Source organism: Phodopus roborovskii, unplaced genomic scaffold, assembly GCF_943737965.1.
Source record: "Phodopus roborovskii unplaced genomic scaffold, PHOROB, whole genome shotgun sequence".
Classification (NCBI taxonomy): Eukaryota; Metazoa; Chordata; class Mammalia; order Rodentia; family Cricetidae; genus Phodopus; species Phodopus roborovskii.
In genome coordinates this window covers 56,510,320-56,536,319 of record NW_026126480.1, presented here as the reverse complement: position 1 = coordinate 56,536,319, position 26,000 = coordinate 56,510,320, and the positions used below count along the sequence as shown (strand labels likewise).

Genomic DNA, 26,000 nt, shown 5'->3' with positions numbered 1-26,000 from the left:
CCAAAAATTGAAGCTATCCTGGCATTCCATGAAATATGCATAAAAACTTTAGACAGTATGATGTAAAGAAATTTAAGGGTTCAGTGAAAACATAGGACAAAGGAATTGTCTTTGCAACCGTTTGGTAAAGACATAAAAGTTCCAGGCCCCTATACTTCAAAAATAAAATAAAGAAAGAACATTCTTTGCAAAAGTAAGAATCTGAATTCCAAATTTCCACATTACAACAATCAAATATGAATTCTTATAAGAATAATAAAGTAATAATTCTGAAAACAAAAAAGAAGTATAACTCATTCAAAATGTAACATACTAGGAATGGTCTCTGTGAGAGATTTACTAGATAAATACTCTAAAAGATATATCTTAAATATATACAAAAGGATGTTATAGGACATGGACAAAGTATTAATGTCAATTAGAAAACCAGTGTATATGAACATCAACAATAGAAAGTACATGAAAGAACAAAATAGAAATCTGGATTTTAAAAATACAAGAAATCAAAATTTTCCCTAGAGACAGTTAGTATAAGATGACATTAATACAATAATGAATTAGAGAAAAGAAACATGACAGTAAAACTGTAAAAATTAAGAATCCAAAAGATAGATTTAAAAGTTACTAGCATTCAATGAAGTCATGGGACATCAGCAAGCTGGCCAAAAATATGCATCATGTGAGTATAAGAAGGAGGAAAGAGGGGAAGGAACAGACTTTTTGAAAAATGTGTTATGTTTGATATAATATATTAATATATAAATTCAAGAAGGTAAAATGTAAGACACTGAATGCAGAGATCATCCTTTATAGGAATAATCAATGGATTCTATAGAATCAATAATCAAAAGGTTGTATATAAGCACTCGTATAAAAGTGATTGATTCTCATTTCATATTTTCTCCTTTGAATTTAAATCTTTTGAACCATAGGTGTGTGTATTTGAATACTTTGTTCCCTAGCTGAGGGATGCTCTTTTGAAGGTTATGAGACTTTAGAGTGTGGGACTTGATTGGCAGAATTGGGTTGCTTGTGGTTGATGTTAAAGGAGATTCCCACTTTGGTTTTCGAATGAATCTAATTGGTTTAGACTGCAAAGGAGGAACTCTGTTATCTGTTCCTGACACCATAGATGGCTGGTGGTGCCCTCAGAAGCTGTGAGCCCAAATAAATCTTTCTCTTGAGTAGTTTCCATCAGATATTTTGCCACTATGATTAAATAAATAGCTAGTAGATATGTTACATGCATAATTTAGTATGACACACTTATGTTAAAATTCCAGGTTTGTAGACTGTCATAGATGGCTCAACACATATAAAACTAATGATAAGAAACTGAAAAGAGACAGGCAGTGGTGGCACATGCTTATAATCCCAGGACTTGGGAAGCAGAGGCAGGTGGATCGCTGTGAATTCGAGGTCAGCCTGGTCTACAGAGAGAGTTCCAGGACAGCCAGGGCAACACAGAGAAACCCTGTCATGAAAATCCAAAAAAAAAAAAAAAAAAAAAAAAAAAAAAAGGAAAAGAAAAGAAAAGATATCAAAAGGAGCAGAAGGCAAAGGTACGCAGATCTCTCAGAGTTTGAAGGTAGCTTTGGAGTCATGGTAAATTCCAGACTGGCAAGGACTACATGGTAAGATCCCCATCTAAAAGAGGTTGGAAGGAAGGTTTTTGCTGTAGAGGATGTCTGTCCTTTTTAATTTCTGTCTTCATTGTTTATGCAAACTCTTATTGTTCCCATAATCAAACCCTTCCTTTTCCTCAGGTTTGGGAGGAAGTTTGTTTTCACAGGTGCTTTACTGCAGCTGGCCATCACTGAAACCTGTGTGGCTTTTGCTCCCTCCTTCCTCATCTACTGCTCATTTCGCTTCCTGGCAGGGATTTCTTCCTCATCCATGAGGACAAACAGTGTTTTGCTCAGTAAGTCAAAGCTTTTGATGGACATTGTCCAAGCTTTGGGTTTGACCTTTGCAGCTTTCTTAAAAGTCAAACTTTATTTTCGTTTCTTTCAGTATTAGAATGGACAAGCCCTAAATTCCAAGCTTTGGTAATGGCACTGGCATTTGCTGCTGGGGGTATTGGACAGGTAATACTGGGAGGCCTGGCTTTTGCTATTCGAAACTGGCACCACCTCCAGCTGGCAATGTCTGTACCAATGTTCCTCTTCCTTATTCCCACAAGGTATGAGATTTCTTTCCTCTTCTGTTATGGAATCCAGGGATGACCATGTACATGGAATCAGGACATAAGAAATGCATTTGTGTTTGGTCTCCATGAGGCAGCAGTGTGCACTCCTCTTTGTACTTATGTGACAGAAGGACAAGCAGCTCTGTCAGATAAAACTGTGGAGGCTGAATTCAAGATAAGCAATAAGTAATTTTATAAAATCACTGTACATATGTGGGAAAGACCCACGTTTTCTGACAAATACCCATTCTTTATTTGAAAATTCTGTTTACCTGTTAGTTCTGCATTTTTGTTTAATAGCTGGATAAAATACACAACATTTCAGTGTATTCATAAATACTTTCATGTAAGTATATCCAAAGTAATGCATGTGATGTATTTACAGAAAAAAAGTATACTGATGTTCAAATTTTACTGTGTACAAATTTATTTTATATACTAGAGAAAAAAACACCCAAAAGCAGAAATTAGCAATGAATCCTTACTAGAATGTTCTTGGCCTTTCTGCCTGTCCCTGTTACTAAGTCTAAATTATCCAGACAGTAATAGAATAAGCATTTAAAGATCATTTTGTCTCTGTTGTGGTTTGTATTTCAATGGGTGATTTTGCAAACAAAAAATATGCTTTGAAAATTATGGTAATTTTGATATTAATAAAAGGTATATAAAGTAAGTTTATCTTCACAACTGTTCAATGAAGGAAAATCATGGCCTCTCCAGTTTAAAGCTGTAGGCAGAATGGCCTACTTCTCTCACTGGCTCTTTGGATTCCCTTGCTTTCTATTAAAAAAGAAAAAGAATTAAGCAGTGCTATGATGATACTATCAGCAAAGGAGGCATATTTGGTTAGGAAAGGCCATTAAATGTTTATAGGCTAATATAGTGAGATGAATCCACACAGAAAAGAGGTAGAACCTCTAGTATGTTCTTCCATACCACTTCATCCTCACAGCATATCCATCAAAATTGTGATGCTGCTATACCTGGGCAGTGGTGGTGCATGCCTTTAATCCAAGCATTTGGGAGGCAGAGGCAAGAGGATCTCTTCGAAACCAGCCTGTTCTACAAACTGAGTTCCAGGACAGCCAAGGCTACACAGAAAAACCCTATCTCAAAACAAGCAAACAAAAAACAGAAAAAAAAATTAAAATGCTGCTCTCCCTGGTTTATAGATTGTAAATGAAGGTAGGGTTAACTTCATTTTGTGGCCAAAAAGCAATAGTTGCTAGGAGTAGGAATGATTACACTCTAAATGATAGAATTAAAGTACACAATTTATCCAGTGGTTCATTTTTTAGGAAAAGAACAAAGTAAGAATACATTAACTATTCACCTTAACAAGAAATTTGGAAAATGTCTATATACAAGCATCCTTCATGTTGTAGTTCTGTGAACTCCATGTAATACATATTTTGGTAAGAATAAGCAGACCACCCTAATTCCAGGTCTGCATTCTAGAAATATGAGTATAATGTATACATGAGTGATTTCCCATTTTCCTAGTGTTGGTCTAGACAGTGTAAGATTATATTTATTAATATAACTGAATGAGTGGTAGGTATTAAATTAAAGAATATAATTGTTCAAGGATCAATGTGGTTTTAAAATGCCTGCTTAAGAATAGTCTGACTTCCAACATCTTGAGCAGGTGGCTGTCAGAGTCAGCTCGGTGGCTGATTATGACCAACAAACTACAAAAGGGCTTAAAGGAACTTCAAAAAGCTGCATGCAAGAATGGAATGAAGAGTTCTAGAGATGCCCTAACCATGGAGGTAAGCATAATGGAACACAAATTTGACATGTACTCATGTAAGTGCCTGATATACAATGTGTAGTCACTAAAAAACTTCATAAGGATATTTAAATTAAAAAATATTAAAATCACAGTGGCAGTAGCACATGCCTTTTTATATATAACTTTTTATTTAAATTTGAAACAAGTTTTTTTTTTTACATATCAATCCCAGTTTCCGCACCCTCCCATCCTCCTCTGTTCCACCCACCAATCCCCTTTCTGCTCCTCAGAGAGGATGAGGCCTTCCATGGGGAATCTTCAAAGTCTGTCATATCATTTGGGGCAGGGCCTAGGCCCTCCCTATGTGTCTAGGCTGAGAGAGTATCCCTCTATGTGGAATGGGCTCCCAAAGTCCATTCTTATACTAGGGATAAATACTGATCCACTACCAGAGGCCTCAGAAACTGTCTAGTCCTCCTAACTGACACCTACATTAAGGGGGTCTGGGTCGGTCCTATGCTGGTTTCCCAGCCATCAGACTGGAGTCCATGAGCTCCCTCTTGTTCAGGTCAGAAGTTTCTATGGGTTTCTCCAGCCTGGTCTGACCCTTTCCAAGAGTCAGCTCAGTGTTTAGCTGTGGGTGTCTGCTTCTGCTTCCAGCAGCTACTCTAGGATGGCATATAAAGATAGTCTTCAATCTCATTACTGGGTATCGCGGTTAAATAAGGATCAGGATAAACAAATAGGCCGAATAGATGTTTATTCAGAGAGAAATAACTTACAACCTAGGCAGATGAACACCAGGAAATTCAACCCGATCCTCTCCTGTCCGAGTCATGCCAGAAAGAGAGCGCCTTTCCTGGCTCCCCTCTGACCTCCTTCCACAGGTCACTCCGCCCATGGCTCCACCCCCCAATGGGCGTGGTCAGTGCCACAGACAGACTATCTCACTACAACTGGGGAAGGGCATTTAAGGTAGCCTCTCTACTATTGCTTAGATTATTAGTTGGGGTCATCCTTGTAGATCTCTGGACATTTCCCTAGTGCCAGATTTCTCGTCTATTCCTCCCCTGACTCAATCTTCCTAGTCCCACATGCTTTCCTCTCCTCCCTTCTCTTTCTCCTAGCCCCCTCTCCACTCACTGCCCCCCAACTCCCAACATGCTCAGATCTTGTTCCTCTCCCCTTCTGTGAGGGACCTTGTATGAATCTCTTAGACTACTCCTTGTGTCCTAGTTTCTCTGGCGGTGTGAATTATAGGCTGGTTGATCCTTTACTCTATGTCTAAAATCCATATATGAGTGAGTACATACCATGTTTGTCTTTTGGTGACTGGGTTACCTCACTCAGGATAGTTTCTTCTAGTTCCATTCATTTGCCTTCGAATTTCAAGATTCCATTGATTTTTTTTTTCCACTGAGTAGTATTCCATTGGGTAAACGTACCACATTTTCTCCACATGAAGAAACTGGAGATTAGTCACATTAGAGAATTAACAGCACAACTGAAAACTCTAGAACAAAAAGAAGCAAACTCACCCCAGAGGAGTAGGATCCAGGAAATAATAAAATTGAGGGCTGAAATCAATAAAGTAGAAACTAGGAAAACAATACAAAGAATCAATGTAACAACAAGTTGGCTCTTTGAGAAAATCAACAAGATAAACAAACCTTTATCCAAAGTAACCAAAAGGCAAAGAGAGAACATGCAAATTAACAAGATCAGAAATGAAAAAAGGAGACATAACAATGGACACTGAGGAAATCCAGAGACTCTTCAGGTCATATTTTGAAAACCTGTATTCCACGAAATTCAAAAATTCAACAGAAGTGACAAATTTCTAGATAGAGATCACTTACCAAAATCAAATCAAGACCAAATAAGCAATTTAAGTAGACCTATAACCCCTAATGAAATAGAAGCATCATCAAAAGTCCCCCAATCAAAAAAAAAAAAAAAAAATCCAGGGCCAGATTGCTTCAGTGCAGAATTCTACCAGAAATTCAATGAATAACTAATACCAATACTCCTCAACGTGTTCCACACAGTAGAAACAGAAGGGTCATTGCCAAACTTTTTTTACAAGGCCACAATTACTTTAGTACCCAAAACACACTAAGACACAACTAAGAAAAAGAATCACATGCCTTTAATTGCAGCATTTGGGAGGCAGAGGCAGAGTAGTGTGAGTTTGAGGCCAGCCTGGTCTACAGAGCAGGTTCCAGGATGGCCAGGATTATGCAGAGAAACCCCCTCTGTTTTTCTTCATTTTGTTTCATAAATTTTGTGCTGGTCTCTTTTTTGTCAATACAAGCTAAGGTCATCTGGGAAGAGGAACTCTGAAGTGAGAAAAATCAGATTGGCCTGTAGGCTCATCTGTAGAGCCTTTTTTTTTTTTTTTTTTTAAATCAGTGATTGATGTGGGGAGACTTGGCCCTCTGTGGGGGTGTCGCCCCTGAATAGGCAGTTCTGTGCTATATAAGAAAGCAAGCTGAGAGAACCAAAGAGAGTCAGCCAGTAAGCAGCATTCCTTGTGACCTTTTCTTTTCCAAGTTCCCACCCTGACTTCCCTCCAAGGTGTACCGTAAGCTGTAAGATAAAACAAACCCTTTCTTTTCCAAGGTGTATTTGGCCATGGTGTTTATCACAGCAATAAAAAAGCAAACTAGGGAAAACTCAGTTTTTAGAACCTTCTTCATGGGATTGTATTTATTTATTTTTTACTTTTATTGGAATATATTGGTTATATGTTGTATTGGTTTTCATTTTGACAGCTTTATGCATGTACATAGTGTATGTTTGTCTTTTTTCATCATACCAACTCCATTTTTATACCCTCACAATTCTGCTGATTCCTTCCTCTTCCCAATTAGTCCCACTTCTACTTTAATCTCTCTCTCTCTCTTTCTCTCTCTTTCTAAACAAATATTTTAATTCAAGTTTCTTATAGAAACATTGTGAACTGTGAAGATTTCATTACAATAGCTTGGCTACCCCACTGAAGAAAAATGGCTTTTCTTCCCCCAGCAACCATTATCTAATGAACTCCCTATGCATCCTCAGGAGGGATTTATGAGCCTTTCCTAAATAGCAGTAGCTCACTACTTATAATTCCTTAAGGAGTGGCAGTGTGCAACACAAATAAATACATGACCCAGAGACTGGTATTGGGGTTCAAACTTTAAGCTGAAGTTAAGAAAAGCAAAGCAGCCAGTGACTCGTTTTATATCTCTACCTCAGGCTGAGTGGGCTCATCCTGTCTCCACAAGCTCTCACCAAGCCTCAGTGTGGCTGGAGACTGAATGAATGCTGAAGTCCCTGCTTCTATCTTTTATAGCACTCTAGATCTGGGATTAAAGCCGTATGATTTGTTACTCTTTTAGACTGATTCAATCTCATATACCCCTGGGTGACCTTGAGCTCACAGAGATCTGTCTAAGATTAAAGGTGTGTACCACCACCTTATAGAATGGAAATAAGATTCACTGGAACTCAGTATAGGTTGTGTGATGTTTATTCTGGGAGAATTCACTTACACATGAAACAGATGACTGCCGCGGATTCCAGCTCCATGGACGACACCCAGAGAGCAAAGCAATAGAGCAAGCTGGTATCCGGACCCCAGACCTAGCCTTTCCCATCATGTCCGCCCTTGTGCCCATGCTCCAATGGGTGTGATCAGTGTAACAGGTATGAGCAGGGTGGATATCTCACTACAACACCCACTTGTGGGAATTCAAACTTATTTAAAAGTACAAAGCATGAGCTGATGACACAGTTGATAAGATTCCCTGATCCTCAAAAGCAATGGCCTAGTAGACTATTTTCCTGGGATAAACATACAGATGCTGATACAAATGTGGTCCAAGAAGGCCAGGATTCATACTTAACTGGTAACAGTACTTGGCAACATGAACTGGCTTTGCAGATATTAAGAATGCAAGACAGAGTAGTTCATGGAGTTTTGTTCTACAATTATAGGTATTAGAGGAAGCCAGACAATTATGTGGCAGAGTTGGAGTCACTGCAATGTGACTTTGACAGGCCATTGCATGAATTTGTGAAGGTGAAACTAAATTGAGATGGAGATGCAAAGATATTGTATCTGAGCTGTGGGACAGTTGCCAACAAAAGCCACATGCACTAAGTGGAACTAACTTAAGATAGAAGTCATGTGTGGCAAACAATATATAGCTGGAGATATGGCACCATCTAATCCCTTTAAAACTAATGTCCCAGACATTGGACATGGAACTATAGGACTTGATGTTTTCCTGCTGGGTTTGGTCCTGTTTTGCTCAATTATTTCCTCACTATGCCCCCACTCCTATCTTCTGTAATGGGCATGTACACTGTATGCTATCTATCATGTTGGTATGTAATATGTTTGTTTCTACAGGTGATCACAGTTAAGAGATTGCCTTCAGTCCCAGAAGAATCTTTAAACTATTGAACAATGTTGGGACTATTAAAGACTATGGGGATTTTTAAAATTGTAGTAAATGCATTTTGCATCACGAGGTAGTTACAAGCTCATCGAGGCAATGGCATGTTGTGGTTTCAGTATAAAATGTCCCTTGTAGGTTCATGTCTGAATACTAAATCCCCAGCTGGTGGCAATATTCACGAAAGTTATGAAACATTTAGACGGAGCTTCGCTGAAGGAAGTAAGCCAGTGGTGGTGGGCTTTGAGACTTTATAGATTGGTTCCACTGGCTGCTCTCTTTGCTTCCTATGTCCAGGTGCAGCATGCTCACCCAGTTTCCGCTCATGCCTCCACGTCTCCCCAGACTTATACCATGAAAGTCTCTGGCCCTCTGAAACTGTAATCCAAAGTAGACCTTTCTCTCTTGTCATTTATCATAATGGCAGAAAAGAAACCAACAGAGTCATCTACATGTTTGTAACATGTAGTCTTTACTATGTTGAGTGAGATACAGCCCATCCATTCCTAGCCTCTCCATGATTTCAATCCTGAAAGGATAGTGGATTTTGTTGAATTTTTTTGCATCTATTGAGATAATTATATGATTTCTGTCTTAAGTGCATTTATGTAATTGATTAGATTTATTAATTTACCTATGTCAGAACTGAATCTCTGAAGCCAACTTGACCATGATGAGTTTTTTTTTTTTTTTAATTTTATTGGCCAGAATTAAAACTTTTTGTTTTGTTGAGACAGTATTGGCATCAGGGTCATACTGGCTTCGTTAAAAAAAAAAAAAAGTAAGCCTTCCTTTCTCTTCTATTTTGTGGAATAATTTTAACCATGTTGATGCTTGTTTTTCTTTGAATGCTGGGAATTCTACAGCGAATCCATTGAATCTTGGAAGTTTATATATCTGTTTAAATTATTCTCTTTGTCTTGCTTTAATTTTATTAGGCAATATGCATCTATAATTTCATCTATTTTTAAGGTTCTATAATTTGTTGGCATATTAGTTTGTGTTGTATCTTTATGGTTTTCTGTTTTATTATCATTTTAGTGTCTCTCCCTTTATCTCTAACTTTATTAATTCAGACTTTAACTCTTTTCACTAACATGACTAGGAGTTCATCAGTCTTGGGTCCAGCCTAAGACTGTTTTTTCAGTCATTAACAATCAATGGCTCTCCCCCTTCTGAGTTAGCATGTATGCTTGTGTCGCCCTTGTTCATATTTTGTTAAAGCAACCATACTGATGAGACTTCATGAATGTAGTTTCTCTGACATATCTGGAAGACAAAAATCTCACAGCCGACTTTCTGTTCCTCTTGCTCTTACAACCTTTCTGACGATAGAAAAGGGAAATTCCACAGAGCCTCAACCACAAAGAATTGCAGCAACTAAGGGATGCAGGGAACAAAAGAGTTCCCTAGCGATGAGGGCCAAATTGGTTGTCTAATGCCGAGTGATCATCCCTGGAATCACATATACAAAGAACATTATACAGACTGAGCATATCGTGTGTGTGTGTGTGTGTGTGTGTGTGTGTGTGTGTGTGTGTGTGTGTAATTAAAGAAATAGAAGTCATATATTTGAGAGAGAGCAAGGCAGGTTGCATAGGATAGGATGGAGGGAAGGAGGAAAAGAAAGGATAAAATTATGTAATTATATTTTTATTTCAAAAAAAACTTTTTTGAGTTATCAGTGGAACATCAGGCTCAGATGCCATGTCATGTAAATTCATCTGCTGTATGTGGAGTGTGGGACCATATTCTAAATAAGTCTTCACTTGTTTCCTTTCCTAATCTGTATCTCTAACCTATTCCTACCTTTCAATAATCTACACTCAACTATAGTCTCCTGATTAACATGTCCTCACTGTAGAAATGTAATGTGGGAAGCCTGGGGATTGCTTTTACAGTTTATTAATATCAACTCCGTGCACAATGATTACAAGACAGAAGGAGGATTCTGGGTTATATCATCAGTCTCTCTACCCTTCTTCCTGAGGAACCAGCTCTCTGCCACTGTGCAATAACCCCTTTCCCACATGGCTCGCTGCCAGCTCGCCTACACCCAAGATCGCATGATCCGATGATCCTCTTCTCTCCTAATTTTATTGGGTCATGTACCTCCAGAGAAGACCACGCCTGTTGGGCCAAGCCTCCCAAATACTGTTGGCTTATCAGACCAAATTCCCACAACAGAAATGCCTGAGTTTCCTTCCTCTCCTGGGCTCACATTTCTCACCACTACTATACTTGGCAGTGTTTTATGATGTCTATATAAGTTCAGTAGACAGAAACAATAATTATCGATCTAATCTTCTGTGGGTTACCAGCATGCCTCACAGTGTTTATCATTTTGTGACAACAGTCTGTTGGTGTTGTTGAAGGTTGTGAGAAGCACCATGGAGGAGGAACTGGAAGCAGCACAGACAAAGCATTCCTTGCTGGACTTGTTCCGTGCACCCAACCTACGTAAGCGGATCTGTGTCCTGTGCTCTGTGAGGTGGGCTTCACTCTGAAAATGGTGTAGTGCTGGCTGGTGCTTTTAATCCCTCACTCAGGAGGCAGATATAGACAGATCTCTATGAGTTTGAAGTCAGCCTGGTCTACATACAGAGTTCAAGACCAGCCCAGGCTACATATTGAGACCCTGTCTCAAAATGCAGTGTAGACTTTAATCTTCTCATTAATAGACTTGAATATAAGTGATGAGGTATCGAGGTTTAATAAAGATCAGGATAAACAATTAGGCCGAACAGATGTTTATTCAGGGAGAAATAACTCATAATATAGACAGGTGAACACCAATAGGTTCCTGCTTCCAAGAATTCCTCCGGAAGTCCTCCTGTCCCCGTGCAGCTGCAGCTTGCAAGAGAGCACTCTCCCATGCCTCCTCCAACTTAGTTCCACAGGTCACTTCCACCCCTGGCTCCATCCCCCAATGGGTGTGGTCAGTGCCACAGAAGGAGACAAAGTGAATATTCCACTACAATTCCCCTTTTAGTCTAAAGAAAAGATTTAGGCTTTATACAAAACTAGGTTTTGTATACAAAAACAAGGGTGCTCTAAGAAAAGGAAAATCGAGAACAAAACGACCTAGATATCTAGTCCTAGGGTGAAGGCATAATGGAATCTACAATAGAGTTGTCTTAAGCTGGAAAACTTAAGTCTAGTACCTAATATATCTAACTAGAAAGAGAGCATAATATTTTAATCTCCAACCTCATCAAGACCTGAGAAGGAAAATAACGATACTAGGGTAGACAGGAAGTGTGGATGGGCAACTTCCAAAAAAGTGCAGCGAGGACAGAAACAGCAGGCTACTTGGACAGTCACCCAAGGTCTCACAGCAACATTGGTACACCCAGTTTTGGCTAAGGCCAAGAGTACTTGACAGACCACAACAACAGCAGGGAGGTAGAAAGGCTGTCTTACCCTGACTTGGCAAGGTTCAGCAGTCTTTTATATTTGTCTCCTGCAAGCACATAGGACCGCATGTCCAAATCAGTGGTCAAGGTGGGGGCAATTCTCTGCCTAAGAGGCCATTAGCTGAGGCGAGGATGGACTCCAGAAGGAGCAACAACAGTGTCCAACATATTTTCGGGAAAGTGCATGGTGCTGTCAGGAGCAATAGTGTCTCATGTCAGTGGAGTACTAATATTAAAACATTTAAATGCCATGTTCTGCATGTACAAAGTAATGAAAAGGCCACATAAAAATGGAGAGAATCCAGCACCCCTTACCAGCAGGAAGTAGTTTGGAAAGAACGATGCCAAAATTCCCAAATATTGTCTATAAATGTTTGTTTTCATTTAAATGGACTTGGTTATATAAAATAAATAAATAAATAGAGAGAATATGCATACTGCATGGCATTATATTGTCTTTGTATCTTTTGACTGCTGAGAGAATAACAGAAACTGTTAAAGGACATACTGCTGAATTAATTCAATTTATATATTTTAAAAATGCTTTGACTTCAAAATTTAAGTCTAAGGACATGTTACTGGGGAAAAGGATTTCTATTTTTGTTTCCACAGAAAATGAAAAGCTATGGATTCCTTCCAGGCTAATGTGGTTTGATCAAGCCAGAGCCCCTGAAACAGCATTCCTGGTGATCCAACATTCAAAACAGCTTGAACAAGGCAGCCTTGAAGACTACAGCCAGGATTTCTGTATCTTCTTAGGATCCCCATGACAGCGCCCCCTATCAGCAGGAAGTAGTTTGGAAAGAACAATGCCCAAATTCCCAAATATTGTTTATAAATGTTTGTTTCATATAAATGGGTTTGGTTATAAATGATTAATGATCACAGCCAAATCTTTTTAAAGGTAAAAAGGGGATTATGGTATAGATATGAATACTTTGTTTTAAAATGGATTTTCATTTATTGATACAATTTAAGGTCAATTTTGTGATATTTGTATTTCTCCTCTTGTTTAGGTATTGTGTTTATATAGCTCATTTTAAATGTAATGTATAATTTAATATAGATTTTAGATAGTTACCTATGATAGTCAAAACTTATAGTTAAGTTAGTTAGGATTTCTAGATATATAGAGATATATTTGAGATAAGTAGGCATTCTTCAAACCTTTCAAAGACCTATAGAATATGGCATTTAAAATGGTTTAGGGTTATTCTTGACAATGAGGCACAATTGCTCCTGGCAGCACCATCCACGTCAAAAAGGAAGATGGACATTGAAGAAACTCGTTATGGAGTTTACTTCCAATATGGCAAGACTAGCCATTTGGACAAGATACTGCTCTTGTCTGGACTGTTTGACTTTATGCTGTATAAACTGGACATGCAGGACTCACAGAAAAGTGACTGCTGATTCAAGATGGACATTGCTACAGAGTTCCTGCTTCATGGAAGAGTCTGCCAGACAGTCTTCAGGACACAGAGAAAAGGGACTGACAAACTGCCAATACAAGAAGACAGTTTAAAGTTTCCTGCTTTGCTGAAGAGTCTGCCAGACACACTATGCCCTATGGGCTGAAGATGAAAGATTACAGAACTTCAGATGACTGACCAGGCAGTAAGTTGTCTCTGTCATTTCTAGAGTTTACATATTATCCTTCTGTGGTCTTTGAGAGAGTTGAAGACAGATAGTTATGGCTATAGTTTACCTTAGTTAGATTAAAGATAAACATATAGGACTTTAGGCTCACAAAGATAGAATAGATGATGGAATATTTTCTTAAATCTTACTAAATGTTAATGGACTAAATATTGTTACCTGTGATTCTTATTTGATAACTATTGTGTGATATATTTTGCTATGTTAAGGTTAAAACCCTTCTTTTTATTTAGACAGAAAAGAGGAGATGATGAGAGATGTCATTCTGTAAATATGTTTCTCATACTGGTTAATGAATAAAGCACTGTTGGCCAATAGGAAAGGAAGATAGGAGGGACTAGGAGACAAGGAGGAAAGAGGAAGTAGGAAGGAGGAGTCAAGATGGAGAGACTGGGGAGACCATACGCCGGCCCCACTCCCTGGTAAGATGAAAGCACGTGAAACTACGTAGATCAACAGAAATGGGTTAATACTTAAGACAGAGCTAGCCGATAAGAAACTAGTACCTGGCCAACAGCATTATATCAAATACAGAGTCTCAGTGTGTTAATTGGGGCTGGCGCGGCGGCAGGACAAGACAAGCGGCAGGCAGAAAAACCTTACTCCTTACAATGAGGAATTTATATGGCTGGGGAAATCCAAAGGATTTGGATCATACTACCACAGGGTGTTTACCTAATCACTCTGACAAGTTCATTACTAGAAACTGTTGCTTAGAACTTCAGTCATAGCAAAACTTGGAATCAAAACTTCATAATTTGTTTCCACTTCAAAGGAAATAAAACTTCAAATATCAACTACATAACTGTATACATATCAGTAGGTATATGTAGATATAAAGTTAGAACTTTTATTCAGATCAAGATATAAGAAAAACTCTAAAACCCTGGATGGACCCAGCTTGTATCCCAAGAATTCCCTAATCCCTTAACAACAAAATTTAACATTGATGTTGTTTCCTTCATCATAGAATGTTTTTGTGATTACAAAACAGATGCCTCAATATTTTAAAAACTAAAATGAGCTGCCTGAGATAATTATGTTATGTTTGAGCAACCACTCCAAACCTTATAATGTGACTTTTCTCTTTGTTCACTACAGATTTTTGTCACTGATACCTGTTTTGGGCCTGCTTATCCACCTCCAATACCTGAGCAGTAATGTGTTCCTACTGCAGTGTCTCTATGGTGTGATATCCATTCCAGCCAATGTTCTTGGAAATTTTTTAATGAACCACATGGGTCGCAGAATAACCCAACTGATTTTCCTGTCTCTGTTGGGAATCTTCATTCTCTCCACCATATTTTTGCCTCAAGGTGAGAATAGAATACAGGATGAGCACAGAAAATACACCCATCCTTTTCTCCAGATTTGTCAGTTCCTACCTTATAGGTATTGGGGGAAAGGATACCCTATGGATTTGCTATAAGCAGTTCAAGCATTTAGAATACATGGTTCCATTGAAATATTAAAATAACAGCCAAAATTTCAGTAAAATTTGGTTCAGATATGTGTCTTTATTGCATGCAAGAAGTATCTGCTACATTTATTCTCAAATGGGTTTAGGTCAACAATGGATCAGTCACTGGTGTATTACAATTTTTTCAGAAGCTTTTCTTCATTGTAAACTAATATACGAAGATAGGTCCCCTTTCTCAGCTTGTAACCACTGACAATTTACACCTCTCTGCAGTCTCACTCCACTGTATTTTAGAGCTATACAAACTTCCAACAAAATTAATATCATTTGGGGTTGTGGAGCTGCAAATTTCTACATGCACATTTATCTGTCTCTATCCAGAAATGCAGACCCTGCGCATAATTTTGATAACATTGGGAGGAGCAATTTCTTCTGCCTGTATAACGAGTATTCTTGTACATGCAAATGAGCTGGTCCCCACCGTAATCAGGTACGACTCAAGGTCAGGCAGATTCTTCTCCATTTATTCACTATTCCTGAATGGACAAGGATAAAGAAAAACTGCTGGGTAATTAAGCAAGCAGTTGTGATGATAACAAGAATGGCCACAATTTTATTTTTGTCAGATAGATCCAAACCCAATGTAGCACTAACCAGCATCTCCTGTACAATTTGGGATCACCTAGAAAAATACAATTTTTTAATGTTTTATTTTGGATTGGTCGTTTTTTTATTTTTTATGATTTTATGCAGGTATGATGACATTCACTGTCCATTATCTTCCTTCTCTTATCTCTGCCCACTATTGCTAACTTCTTCCACACATGTCTTTTGTTTTTTAGTTGTGTGTCTTTAAATTAGCATAGAAAATTTATTTCAATAGAATGTTTTCAGATACTATCTTTTTATCTATCTAACTCCCATCTCTCCATTCCCACTTACATTCCCAGTCTACTCCTGAGTACCCCCTTTTCCTTTCATGTCACATACTATAAATCCCTCCCTCCACTTAAGACCTTCTTTTAGTTTCATAGTCAATACCCAGACCCCCACCCACATGTATGCACAAATAAAAACTAAAGTGTAGCATACACATATGACAGAAAATATGTAGTATTTATCCTCCATAGCACATTTTATTGTAAGTGATAGACAAGTATCATAATACTCTGATCTTGACAAAAAGATAACACCAAATGAAACCAAAATTTGAAGGTCAAGAATAAGTTACCAGCATCCTTCAGTCAATTACACAGCTCATTGACTTAATATGAGATGTAAAGTAACAAATTCTGTGTGAACTTGCTAGATTACTTTTGATTTATACTTTGTGCCCCAAGGGCAACCAGTCTAGGAGTCACTGGAATTGCAGGCAGTGCTGGGGCCGCCATATCTCCTCTGTTTATGATCCTCACCATGTACTCGGCTTCCTTGCCCTGGATCATCTATGGAGTCCTCCCCATCATCGGTGGCCTCATTGCCCTTCTCCTTCCTGAGACCAAGAATCAGCCTCTGCCTGACTCCATCCAAGATGTGGAAAATGAGTGAGTAATACCTCAGCCTTCCCTGTCAGGGACTTGTGTGTCAGTGGTCTGTGAATTCAGGGTCAGTGTCTCTCGGCAAGCTGACAACTGCTTTTTCACATATGGTCACTGGCATTGGCTTAGGGACCTTTTGTACATCCCTCTATATAGGGATTTCATACATACCTGAAAACTCTACATCACAAGAACCAGTTCTGACCAGGTGGTGATAGAAGATTTAATGGTAAATATAATAAGTGCATGTATCCTCTGTTTTACACTGACATTATGAAACACATATCCTGACAAGTTCATGTAACTTATGTCTACTTTGCCCCATTATGAAGTTCATATCCAGGAAGATATTTCACAATAACACACAAATATAAATGGCGTTTCATTCCTTAGACCAGTGAATGCTGGTAAGCTTCCTGAAACTAAGACTTAGGATGTGACAGTCACTACCTAACTTACAGATTATATGCAAGACCGAAGAACCTGCCACCCATGACAATGTATCTGAGGGAAGGACTCTTGTGTTTGCTATGTAATTCAGACAATAAAATGTTCATGGAATCATCAATAAAACCATAAAAGGAAAGGAGAACACCATGATAACAAAAGTAGGAGGAATCAGAGCTGGTTTCCAGAAGTTTCCAGAGGGTTCAGTCTTTTATCCACAAGATTTATTCCAATCTTTGTGAGAACTGTGGCTTTTCCTGAAACTGATGGGTAAAGGACAAGGTTGCTCTAATGAATGCTGGGATATCCGTCTTCTCTGTGCCCTTTCCCATGTTGTTTTGGTTTATGGTATTTGCTGTATTTGTTCCAGGAGGAAAAGCTCAAGAGAGACAAAGAAGGATGCTGTTGCCAAAGTGACACCATTTTAAAGGACTCCAACGACTGACCTCTAATCAAGGAGAAAAACAAAGAAAAAGGTCATTCAAGATACAGTGCCCCAGGATTGTTCGTAAATGTTATCAGTTTTTCCATATAAGTCATATGTATAAGTAGTGAATTAAATTAAAATTATACCAGTTTACCATATATAAAATAACTATAATAAACCACAGCAAGAAATTTGCAGAAAGTCATAATATATCGAAGAAAACCTGAACCAAAATTTCTGTAGTCAGTGATAGTGGTCAAGTTTATGGATAGAATGTAGATCCATGGCAGTTTCATGGATTGAAACCTTCCCTCTAAGTCTTGGAGTCTAAGGGTGGGTGGGTACCTCATAAGACTCACTAGGTAAACAAAAGGCCATGTGTCTGGTAAAACCCAGATTTGAAGATTTCCACTGCTGTAATGAGATATCTGAGAAAATTAACAGAAGGAAGAAAGAGTTATAGTGGTCCCTGTATCATTGGCTTTGTTGCCATGGCCCTTTTAGTCCACTACATCAGTGCCTGAGTGAGGCATCACATGGAGGGAGAGTGTGTGCTGAAGGGAAGATGCCTGCTTCATGGCAGCTGAGAAGACAGACAGACACACAGACAGACCCAGAAAGAGAGAGAAAAAATAAATACAGAGAGAGACAGAGTCAGAGAGAGACAGAAAGAGAAGAGGAGAGAGAAGAGGAGGAGAAGGGGCATGGAGAAAAGAAATATAAGTCCACAAACAAAACACCCTTCAAATCCTACCCTATTAATCCACTGCCTCCATGAAGGAGCCCCCTGAAAATTATCATTATTTTTGAAGTAATGCTGTGGTAATTTGAATGTATTTGCCCCCCGTAAGCTCATAGGAAATGGCATCATTAGGAGGTGTGGCCTTGTTGGAGGAGACTGGATGATACATGCCTTTGATCCAGACCTTCAGGCTGAAGGACACCTTATTTTGGGTCACACATTCTGTTGGAAGTATGCCACTGTGGGGTGGTCTTTGAGGTCTTTTCTCAAACTTCACTAGTATGACAGTCAGTCAGCTTCCTATTGCCTCTGAGTCAAGATGTAAGCACTCTCAGCTCCAAAACCAAATATGCCTGCACCCTGCCGTGCTCCCACATGATGGACTAAACCTCTGAACTGTAAGCCACCATGACAGTTTCCTTTATAAGAGTCGCCGTGGTCATGGTGTCTCTTCACAGCAATAGTAAACCCTAACTAAGACAAACATCTTCAACTAATGAGATTGTGGGAGGCTGTAACAGGAAGGTAGACTAGGCCTTAAGCACGGCTTCTTTTACGGTTTATGGGGGAAAGGTGGATTACAAATAATTGATAACATCAGACTTTGGAATTACTTGAAATATATTTAAGTTTATATAGATTAACAATAATAGTGTAAGCACCTGCTAAGTGTTGCGACATTGAAAATGTATAATAATGTAAAAAACTCAGACTGAGAAACAGGTATTTTGCCAGAAGATTCCAGTTGTAGATGCTTCATCTATTTCCTTGCCCTTTGGTGAAGCAAAGCAGACAGCCTGTAGTGTAATTAAGTTGTTAACTTCATGATTGTAATAAAAACAAACAAACAAACAAAAAAAAACCCCAGGAAGTTATAGGTTCCCAGTAACCTAACGTCAGAGTCACAATTTACTCCAAGGTATCACCCTCTGTCTCTACCACCTCCCAATAGTGTCACCTGCTGGGGACACCTAGGACCCAACATGTAACAGTCCCTTAGCGGCCTGTCCATGTTTGTACTGGCTGGTTTTATATGCCAACTTGACACAGAGGCATCAGAGAGGAAGGAGCTTCAGTTGAGGAAATGCCTCGATGAGATCCTGCTGTAAGGCATTTTCTCAATTAGTATTCAGTGGGGGAGGGCCCAACCAATGGTGGGTGGTGCCATCCCTGGGCTGGTGGTCCTGGGTTCTATATGAAAGCAAGCTGAGCAAGTCAGGGGAAGCAAGTGAGTAAGCAACACCCTCCATAGCCTCTGCATCAGCTTCTGCCTCCAGGTTCCTGCCCCGTTTGAGTTCCAGTTCTGACTTTCTTCAGTGTCAGACTGTGATCTGAAATTATAAGTCAAATAAACGCTTTCCTCCCCAACTTGCTTTTTGGTCATGGTGTTTCATCACAGCAACAGAAACACTAAGAGAGTGCTCATCTCACAAGGCTAAAAGTTTTAGGTCTACTACAGGTTCCCCACAGCTCTTAACTTTCCCCCTCATTTCTCTAAAGTTCAATTCTAAAGACTTCTATGAAATACAGTGAGAACCCTTAGATGCATTTCTCTGTGACAACTAAAACAATAAAATCAATGTGATAGTTTTCCTGCAAGTGATGTAATTTTATTTTCTTCACAGCTGACTAAATATCCATTGTATATATACATACCACATTTTCGTTTTTCCAGATTTATTTTATGTGTGGGTGCTTTGCCTGCATGTATTTATGTTTGTAGAGACCAGAAGGGGGTTACAGATGCCCTGGAACTGCTGTGGGGGATGGTCATAAATGACCATGTGGATGCTGGGAACTAAGCCTAGATCCTCTGAAAAAGCAACAAATGCTCTTAACCCCCGAGCCATCTCTCCAGCCTCCACATTTTCTTTATCTACTCATCTGACAATTGGCACCTAGGTTGGTTATTGTAGGACAAAGTGCCAGCCAAAAAACACACACCCTGAACCTGAAACAAAGCCAGCGAAACAAACACACTTTGGCCCTGAAACCAGAACCAAGGAAACACACTTTGACCCTAAAACCAAAACCAGAGAAACAAACACTTTGGCCCTGAGCCAAAGAAACACAACCTGACTCTGAAACCAGAGCCAAATAACACACTTTGGTCCTGAGACCAGAGCCAAAAATAACACACTCTGCCACTGAACAACTCAGCATAAAAACCAACCAATCCCTGAGCAGGAAGACCAACCAGTCTCTGAGCTTGCCCAGCAAAAATATCTTCCATAGTATAAGGAGAAAGAAAAACTTTCCATGATAAAAGCAGACTAAAGTAAATATGGCCACCAAACCAGCCCTAGGGAGACACTAAAACAATACTCTGTTCTGAAGAGAAGGAAAAGCATACCTGTGTTGGCTAGTTTTACATAAATGTGACATAAACTAGAGCTATTTGGGAAGAAGGAATCTCAATGGAGAAAATGTCCCCACCAGGATGGCCTGAGGGCACTATGCCCCACAACCTGTGCTTCAGGGTCCTGCCTCCCAGGTTCCTGCTCCCAGTTTCCTGCACTGAATTTCTGCAAACTTCCTTTGATGGTGGACTGTGATGTGGACACATACATGAAATAAATCCTCTCCTCTCCAAGTTACTTTTGGTCATGGTGTTTCATCAAAGCAACAGAAAGCTAACTAAGTCAGGTGGTGATGGCACACACCTTTGATCCCAGCACTTGAGAGGCAGAGGAGGCAGATCTCTGTGAGTTCAAGACCAGCCTGGTCTACAAGAGCTAGTTCCAGGACAGCATCCAAAGCTACCTAACTATATGTTTTAAGGAGGGGTGTGGTGATCTATGAACTCTGGTCTGGGAAAGCCATTGAAAAGTTAATGAAAAATAGTGGGAACTTAGAAGATAGTGCAGAAATCAGTGCAGACAATGGAGGCCTTGCTTGTGAAGTTTGAGAAGGAAGTTTTGAAAGTGCCCTAAACACTCTATCTGGTTGATACTTTGGGTTAGAGCCACTAAAATGAAACTTCTTTGCTGGGACAATTGGTGCTGGTCATCAGGGCTGAAGAATCAGCTGTAATTAAGAAGGTTTCAGCACCATTGAGAGGAAATTTTCTGGGAAATGTTTCCTCAGGGTCAGCACACAGAAGCTCTGATTCAGAGGAGTCCAAGTACTGTGTACTGGAAGCCAAACTTGATAATGTAAGAGTTTTTTTGATGGTACTGGCTTTGCAAGCATAAAGGGGTCATGCGGAGCAAGTGAGGCTTGGCACCGCGAGAGCTGGGAGAGGCCATTGGTGAATATGTACCCTCAGTTGAAGTAGAAGTCCAGGGAGTAAAGAGGTCATGGAGAGAAGTTGAGACTTGTCAGCATAAGGCAGGGTCTGAGACTCTGAAGAGATCCCAAAAGAGGCTACCTGGAAAGGTACAGCCCAGGTGCAGTAGAAACTACAGCATTTTGGAGATGGCAGAACCATCAAGTTACTGCCAAGGACAGCAGCAGCTGTGGGGAGCAGGAAGCCTGAGCCTAGAAACTGTGTGCTGTGAACAGCAGGGCTGGAGAAAAAAGCCCTTTGGAGCCCAGAGTATCATGCGTCAGTCACCGAACTTTTTACATTGTTGAAATTTGATTTTGCTTAGTCCAGATTTGTGATCAACCATGGCCTGGCCATTCCCTCTTGGAATAAGAAAGTTTTTCATTTATTTTGATTTTACAGTCTTTCTGCCCATGGGAGGGGAAATCTCAACCCAAGACAGAGAACTACAGGCAACTAAGGAGTGCTGAGAGCAGGAGAAATAATCTTCCCGGGGAAGAACCTCAAATGTGTCATTCACTACCAGTAGGTCGTACATGCAAGTAACATTATACAGACTGAGCAGGTAAGAGACCCGCAGAGCGTGGACCTTCACACTCCCGCTCAGGAAATCACTCACGAGAAGCGGTCTTGATGTAAAAGCATGAGGTCTTTCATATTCCAAGTGCACTGGGGTCCACAGTCATGCGCCACGCAGGGGTAGAGGACTGAGGACCCTGAGTACAGAATTGAGACAGCTTTTATAGGTTTACAACAAAGCCTGCACATCACAAACCAATCATTTCATAGCATCCAGAGCCCCGGTGGTGCGGCCAATGAATTTAAACCATCCAAGCCTGCGCTTTATAGACCAATCAGTTTTCCTTAGCCCCGGAGGTCTGCATTTGCAAGGGCTCCTGGGTGGGTTAACAAAGCTCATTTTCTGTTATCTTATGAAGCCAAGATCACAGGTCCTGTCATAAACAGCAAAGAATGTGACCTTTTGCCTACTTACTGCCAGGGGACAGGGTCTGGAATTTAAGGTGTAAGACCCTCAGAATGAGGAGTCTTCCAGGTTCGGTCGATACCCCAAGAACTCAATGTCCAGTCCAGTTGCTGCTAAACGCAAGAGGCTTTAATGAACAGGAAACGTTTGCTCAAACGGGCTCCTCCAGCACGCAGGCTAGAGAGAAGCCCCCTCCCCTGGGCCCAGGTGTTTTTAAAGGCAACCCCACAAGCTTAGGGAGGGGGTGGGACCCTCTGTCCATTGAGTACATGACCCTTGGAGGCAGGATGGTCTGCTATTAGGGTCAGCAGACCTTAGGGCCTCAGGTGTGCTAATTAATCTTGTGTGGGCAAACCAGAGTTACAGCTATCTCTTGACTCTATTTACCACCTATTGACTCACAGGAAAGGAGGGGCAGTGTGAATCTTCTTATCTCAGGGCCTTGTGAGAGGAAGCTAGCAAATTCCAAGGAACAGATATTGGTTTCTAGGTTAGTCCATCATTAACATTACTTTTTAGGTCTTTTAGTATTACTTCTATAAACTGATTAACTGGAGAACTAGACACTATTACCAACAGGAATTCTGCCATTTTGAAGCAACTTGGATTACACATTACACGGTCTCTCCACATGGTCACAGGCCTGAATAAACTTCTACAGCCAGGAGAATCACTAAATGTGACAACTGATGACACAGGACTTCCAAACTCTCAAGAAAGATGCACCCTAGTAGGACATTGTAGCAAATGTATCTTTGGGTCCGTGTGCAAGGTGGCAGATCAAACAGTCATCGATTTTCGTATGTTAAACCATCCCTGCATTCCAGGGATGAAGCCTACTTGGTCATGGTGGATGATTTCTCTGATGTATTCTTGAATTCGGTTTGCCAGTATTTTATTGAGTATTTTTGCATCGATGTTCATCAGGGATATTGGTCTGTAGTTTTCTTTCTTAGTTGTGTCTTTGTGAGGTTTGGGTACCAAAGTTATTGTGGCCTCATAAAAAGAGTTTGGCAATGAACCTTCTGTTTCTATCTTGTGGAACAGGTTGAGGAGTAGTGGTATTAGTTCTTCCTTGAATGTCTGGTAGAATTCTGCACTGAATCCATCTGGCCCTGGACCTTTTTTGGTTGGAAGGCTTTCGATGACTGCTTCTATTTCATTGCGGATTATAGGTCTATTTAAGTTGTTTGTCTGTTCTTGATTTAATTTTGGACAGAAACTTGTCCATTTCCTTTGAATTTTCAATTTTTGTGGAATACAGATTTTGAAAGTATAACCTGAAAATTATCTGGATTTCCTGTGTCTGTTTTTATGTTGTTATGTTATGTTTCTGATTTTGTTAATTTGCATGTTCTCTCTCTGCTTTAGAAAATATTTTTTATTAATAAATTTTGTTTAAATTAGAAACAATTTTATTTTATATATCAATCCCAGTTCCCTCTCCCTCCCATCCTCACATTCCCCCCATCGATCCCCCATCCCATCCTCCATCCACTCCCCAGGGAGGGTGAGGCTTTTCATGAGGGATCATCAAAATCTGTCAAGTCATTTGGGATAGGGCCTAGGCACTCCCCTGTGTCTCTATAAGGCCTAGGCACTCCCCTGTGTCTCTAGGCTAAGGAAGTATCCTTGCATGGGAAATGGGCTCTTGAAGTCCGTTCATACACTAGGGATACATCCTGGCTCCACTGCCAGAGGCCCTATAGACTGCCCAGTCCTCCTAGCTGACACCCACGTTCAGGGGACCTGGTTTGGTCCTATGTTGATTCGCCAGATGTAAGATTGGGGTCCATGAGTTCCCACTTGCTTAGGTCAGCTGTTTCTGTAGGTTTCCCAGCATGGTGTTGACCCCATTCTTCATCACTCCTCCCTCTCTGAAACTGGACTCCATAAGCTACTGGATGAAGGCTCTAGGATGGCATTTAAGATAGTCACCATTCTAATAGAAAATATTTTACAAAAACAATGATTTAATTCTGCTTAGGTTTTGCTTTATCCCTTGAATAAGACTGCAAATGCATGTGATGATAAAGTGAAGCCTGAGTCCTAGTGAATGTTAAAAAGTGTCTTCAGGGGCCTAGAGATAACTTAGTGGTTAAGAGTGCTTGCTGCTTTTTCAGAGGCCCATGATACAGTCTCTGTTGGGTGGCTCACTAATAATGCCTGTAACTCCAGCTCCAAGGGGACCCAATGCCCTCTTCTTACCCACTTAGAACAAGTATGTGCACACACACGTGCATACTCTCTCTCTCTCTCTCTCTCTCTCTCTCTCTCTCTCTCACACACACACACACACAGCTTCCAAGTTCACAGTATAAATGCATATCTTCATGTCCTTGGTGGGATAAGTGGGTCTGTTCTGGATGACCAGGTCCTTCCATGATAGATTACTCCAACCTTTGTTCCTCAGCATGGGTGACTAGACAAGTAAATTAATACCAGAGCAATTTATTTTGAACCCAGAGTCAAACATTGCCTTGTTTCACTTGGATAATTTCCTTCTCATGGCCTGCTAACTCCTGGTGAGAAGGTGTAACATTCACTTCTGGATGCCTTGTTTGGAAAGAAAAGCTTTGGTAGGATAATCATTACAATTTGAAGGAAAGCACTTCCAGAAGGGAGAGAGGAAACTGACATAGTTAAGCCCAGGTCACAGGCACAAATCAGCTCCACTTGGGACAAACCAGGATGAATGGCAGCAGGGCAGAAATAAAGAAAGTAAGAGAGAGAGAAACAGAGAGACAGAGAGAGAAACAGAGACAGAGAGACAGAGAAACAGAGAGAGACCAAGAGACAGAGAGAAAAAACAGAGACAGAGAGACAGAGAGAAACAGAGATCAAGAGACAGAAAAAACAGAGACAGAGACAGAGAGAGAAAGAGAGAGTCAGAGAGTCAGAGAGACAGAGAAAGAGAGACAAAGAGACAGGGAGAGACACAGAGAGATAGCATTGGGATAAGACATAACATGTATTGGTTAATACTAAAAAACATCATCTTACTCCACATAAAAATTAAGATATAGCAACACTACATAATACCCTAGATCTTTTATTTGTTAATGACATGGTTTTTAATAGAGTTTTAAAATACTGTTTTAACATTCTGGATATTACTTTAAATTATGTTCTCTCTTTAAAAATTTTAACTAGTTTTAGTTGTTTTTAAATTTAAATTTTATTTTTTAAATTTTTTTTTTTATTTTACACACTCTCAATTACACATGTACAGCCATATAAAGTTTTTTTGTTGGGAAAGTTTTCATCAATACTATTTGTACTTTTGTGAATGACGTGAATGATTTGAAAAGTGCTGGTTTACCTGGAAACGAGATCATGGTCAGCGACCACATCTCAGGGGACAATTTCTCATTTGTATCTTTTGTTTAAAATAGTCTTCTCAGCTCCACATGGAACCTTCTCTTAAATCAATCTCATACTCAGCAACATAGCACACTTCAAGAGATTTAAAAATATTGGAATAACCCCCTGTATCTTATCAGACTACCATACTTTAAAGTTAGAATTCAACAACAACACAAATTGCAGAAACCCTACAAACTCATGGAAAATGAACAATGGGCAATTGCACCATTACTAGGTCAAAGAAGAAATAAAGAAAGAAATTAAAGACTTCCTAGAATTAAATGAGAATGAAGACACAACAAACCTAACTTATGGGACACTTTGAAACCAGTGCTAAGAGGAAAGTTCATAGCAGTAAATGCCC

At 39.8% G+C, this 26,000-nt stretch overlaps 1 protein-coding gene across 1 annotated transcript in view; it reads left to right on the top strand.

The window, feature by feature from the left end:
• The window catches only part of LOC127228797 (solute carrier family 22 member 19), a 29,474-nt gene extending 12,008 nt beyond the window's left edge, over positions 1-17,466 (top strand). The window contains exons 3-10 of the mRNA XM_051193866.1: positions 1,767-1,921; positions 2,014-2,182; positions 3,837-3,960; positions 10,744-10,859; positions 14,545-14,759; positions 15,245-15,353; positions 16,204-16,407; positions 17,219-17,466. Coding sequence (XP_051049823.1) covers positions 1,767-1,921; positions 2,014-2,182; positions 3,837-3,960; positions 10,744-10,859; positions 14,545-14,759; positions 15,245-15,353; positions 16,204-16,407; positions 17,219-17,276 — 1,150 coding nt within the window. The 3' untranslated portion in view covers positions 17,277-17,466. The remainder of the gene's footprint in view (positions 1-1,766; positions 1,922-2,013; positions 2,183-3,836; positions 3,961-10,743; positions 10,860-14,544; positions 14,760-15,244; positions 15,354-16,203; positions 16,408-17,218) is intronic.
• Positions 17,467-26,000: the final 8,534 nt, after the last annotated feature.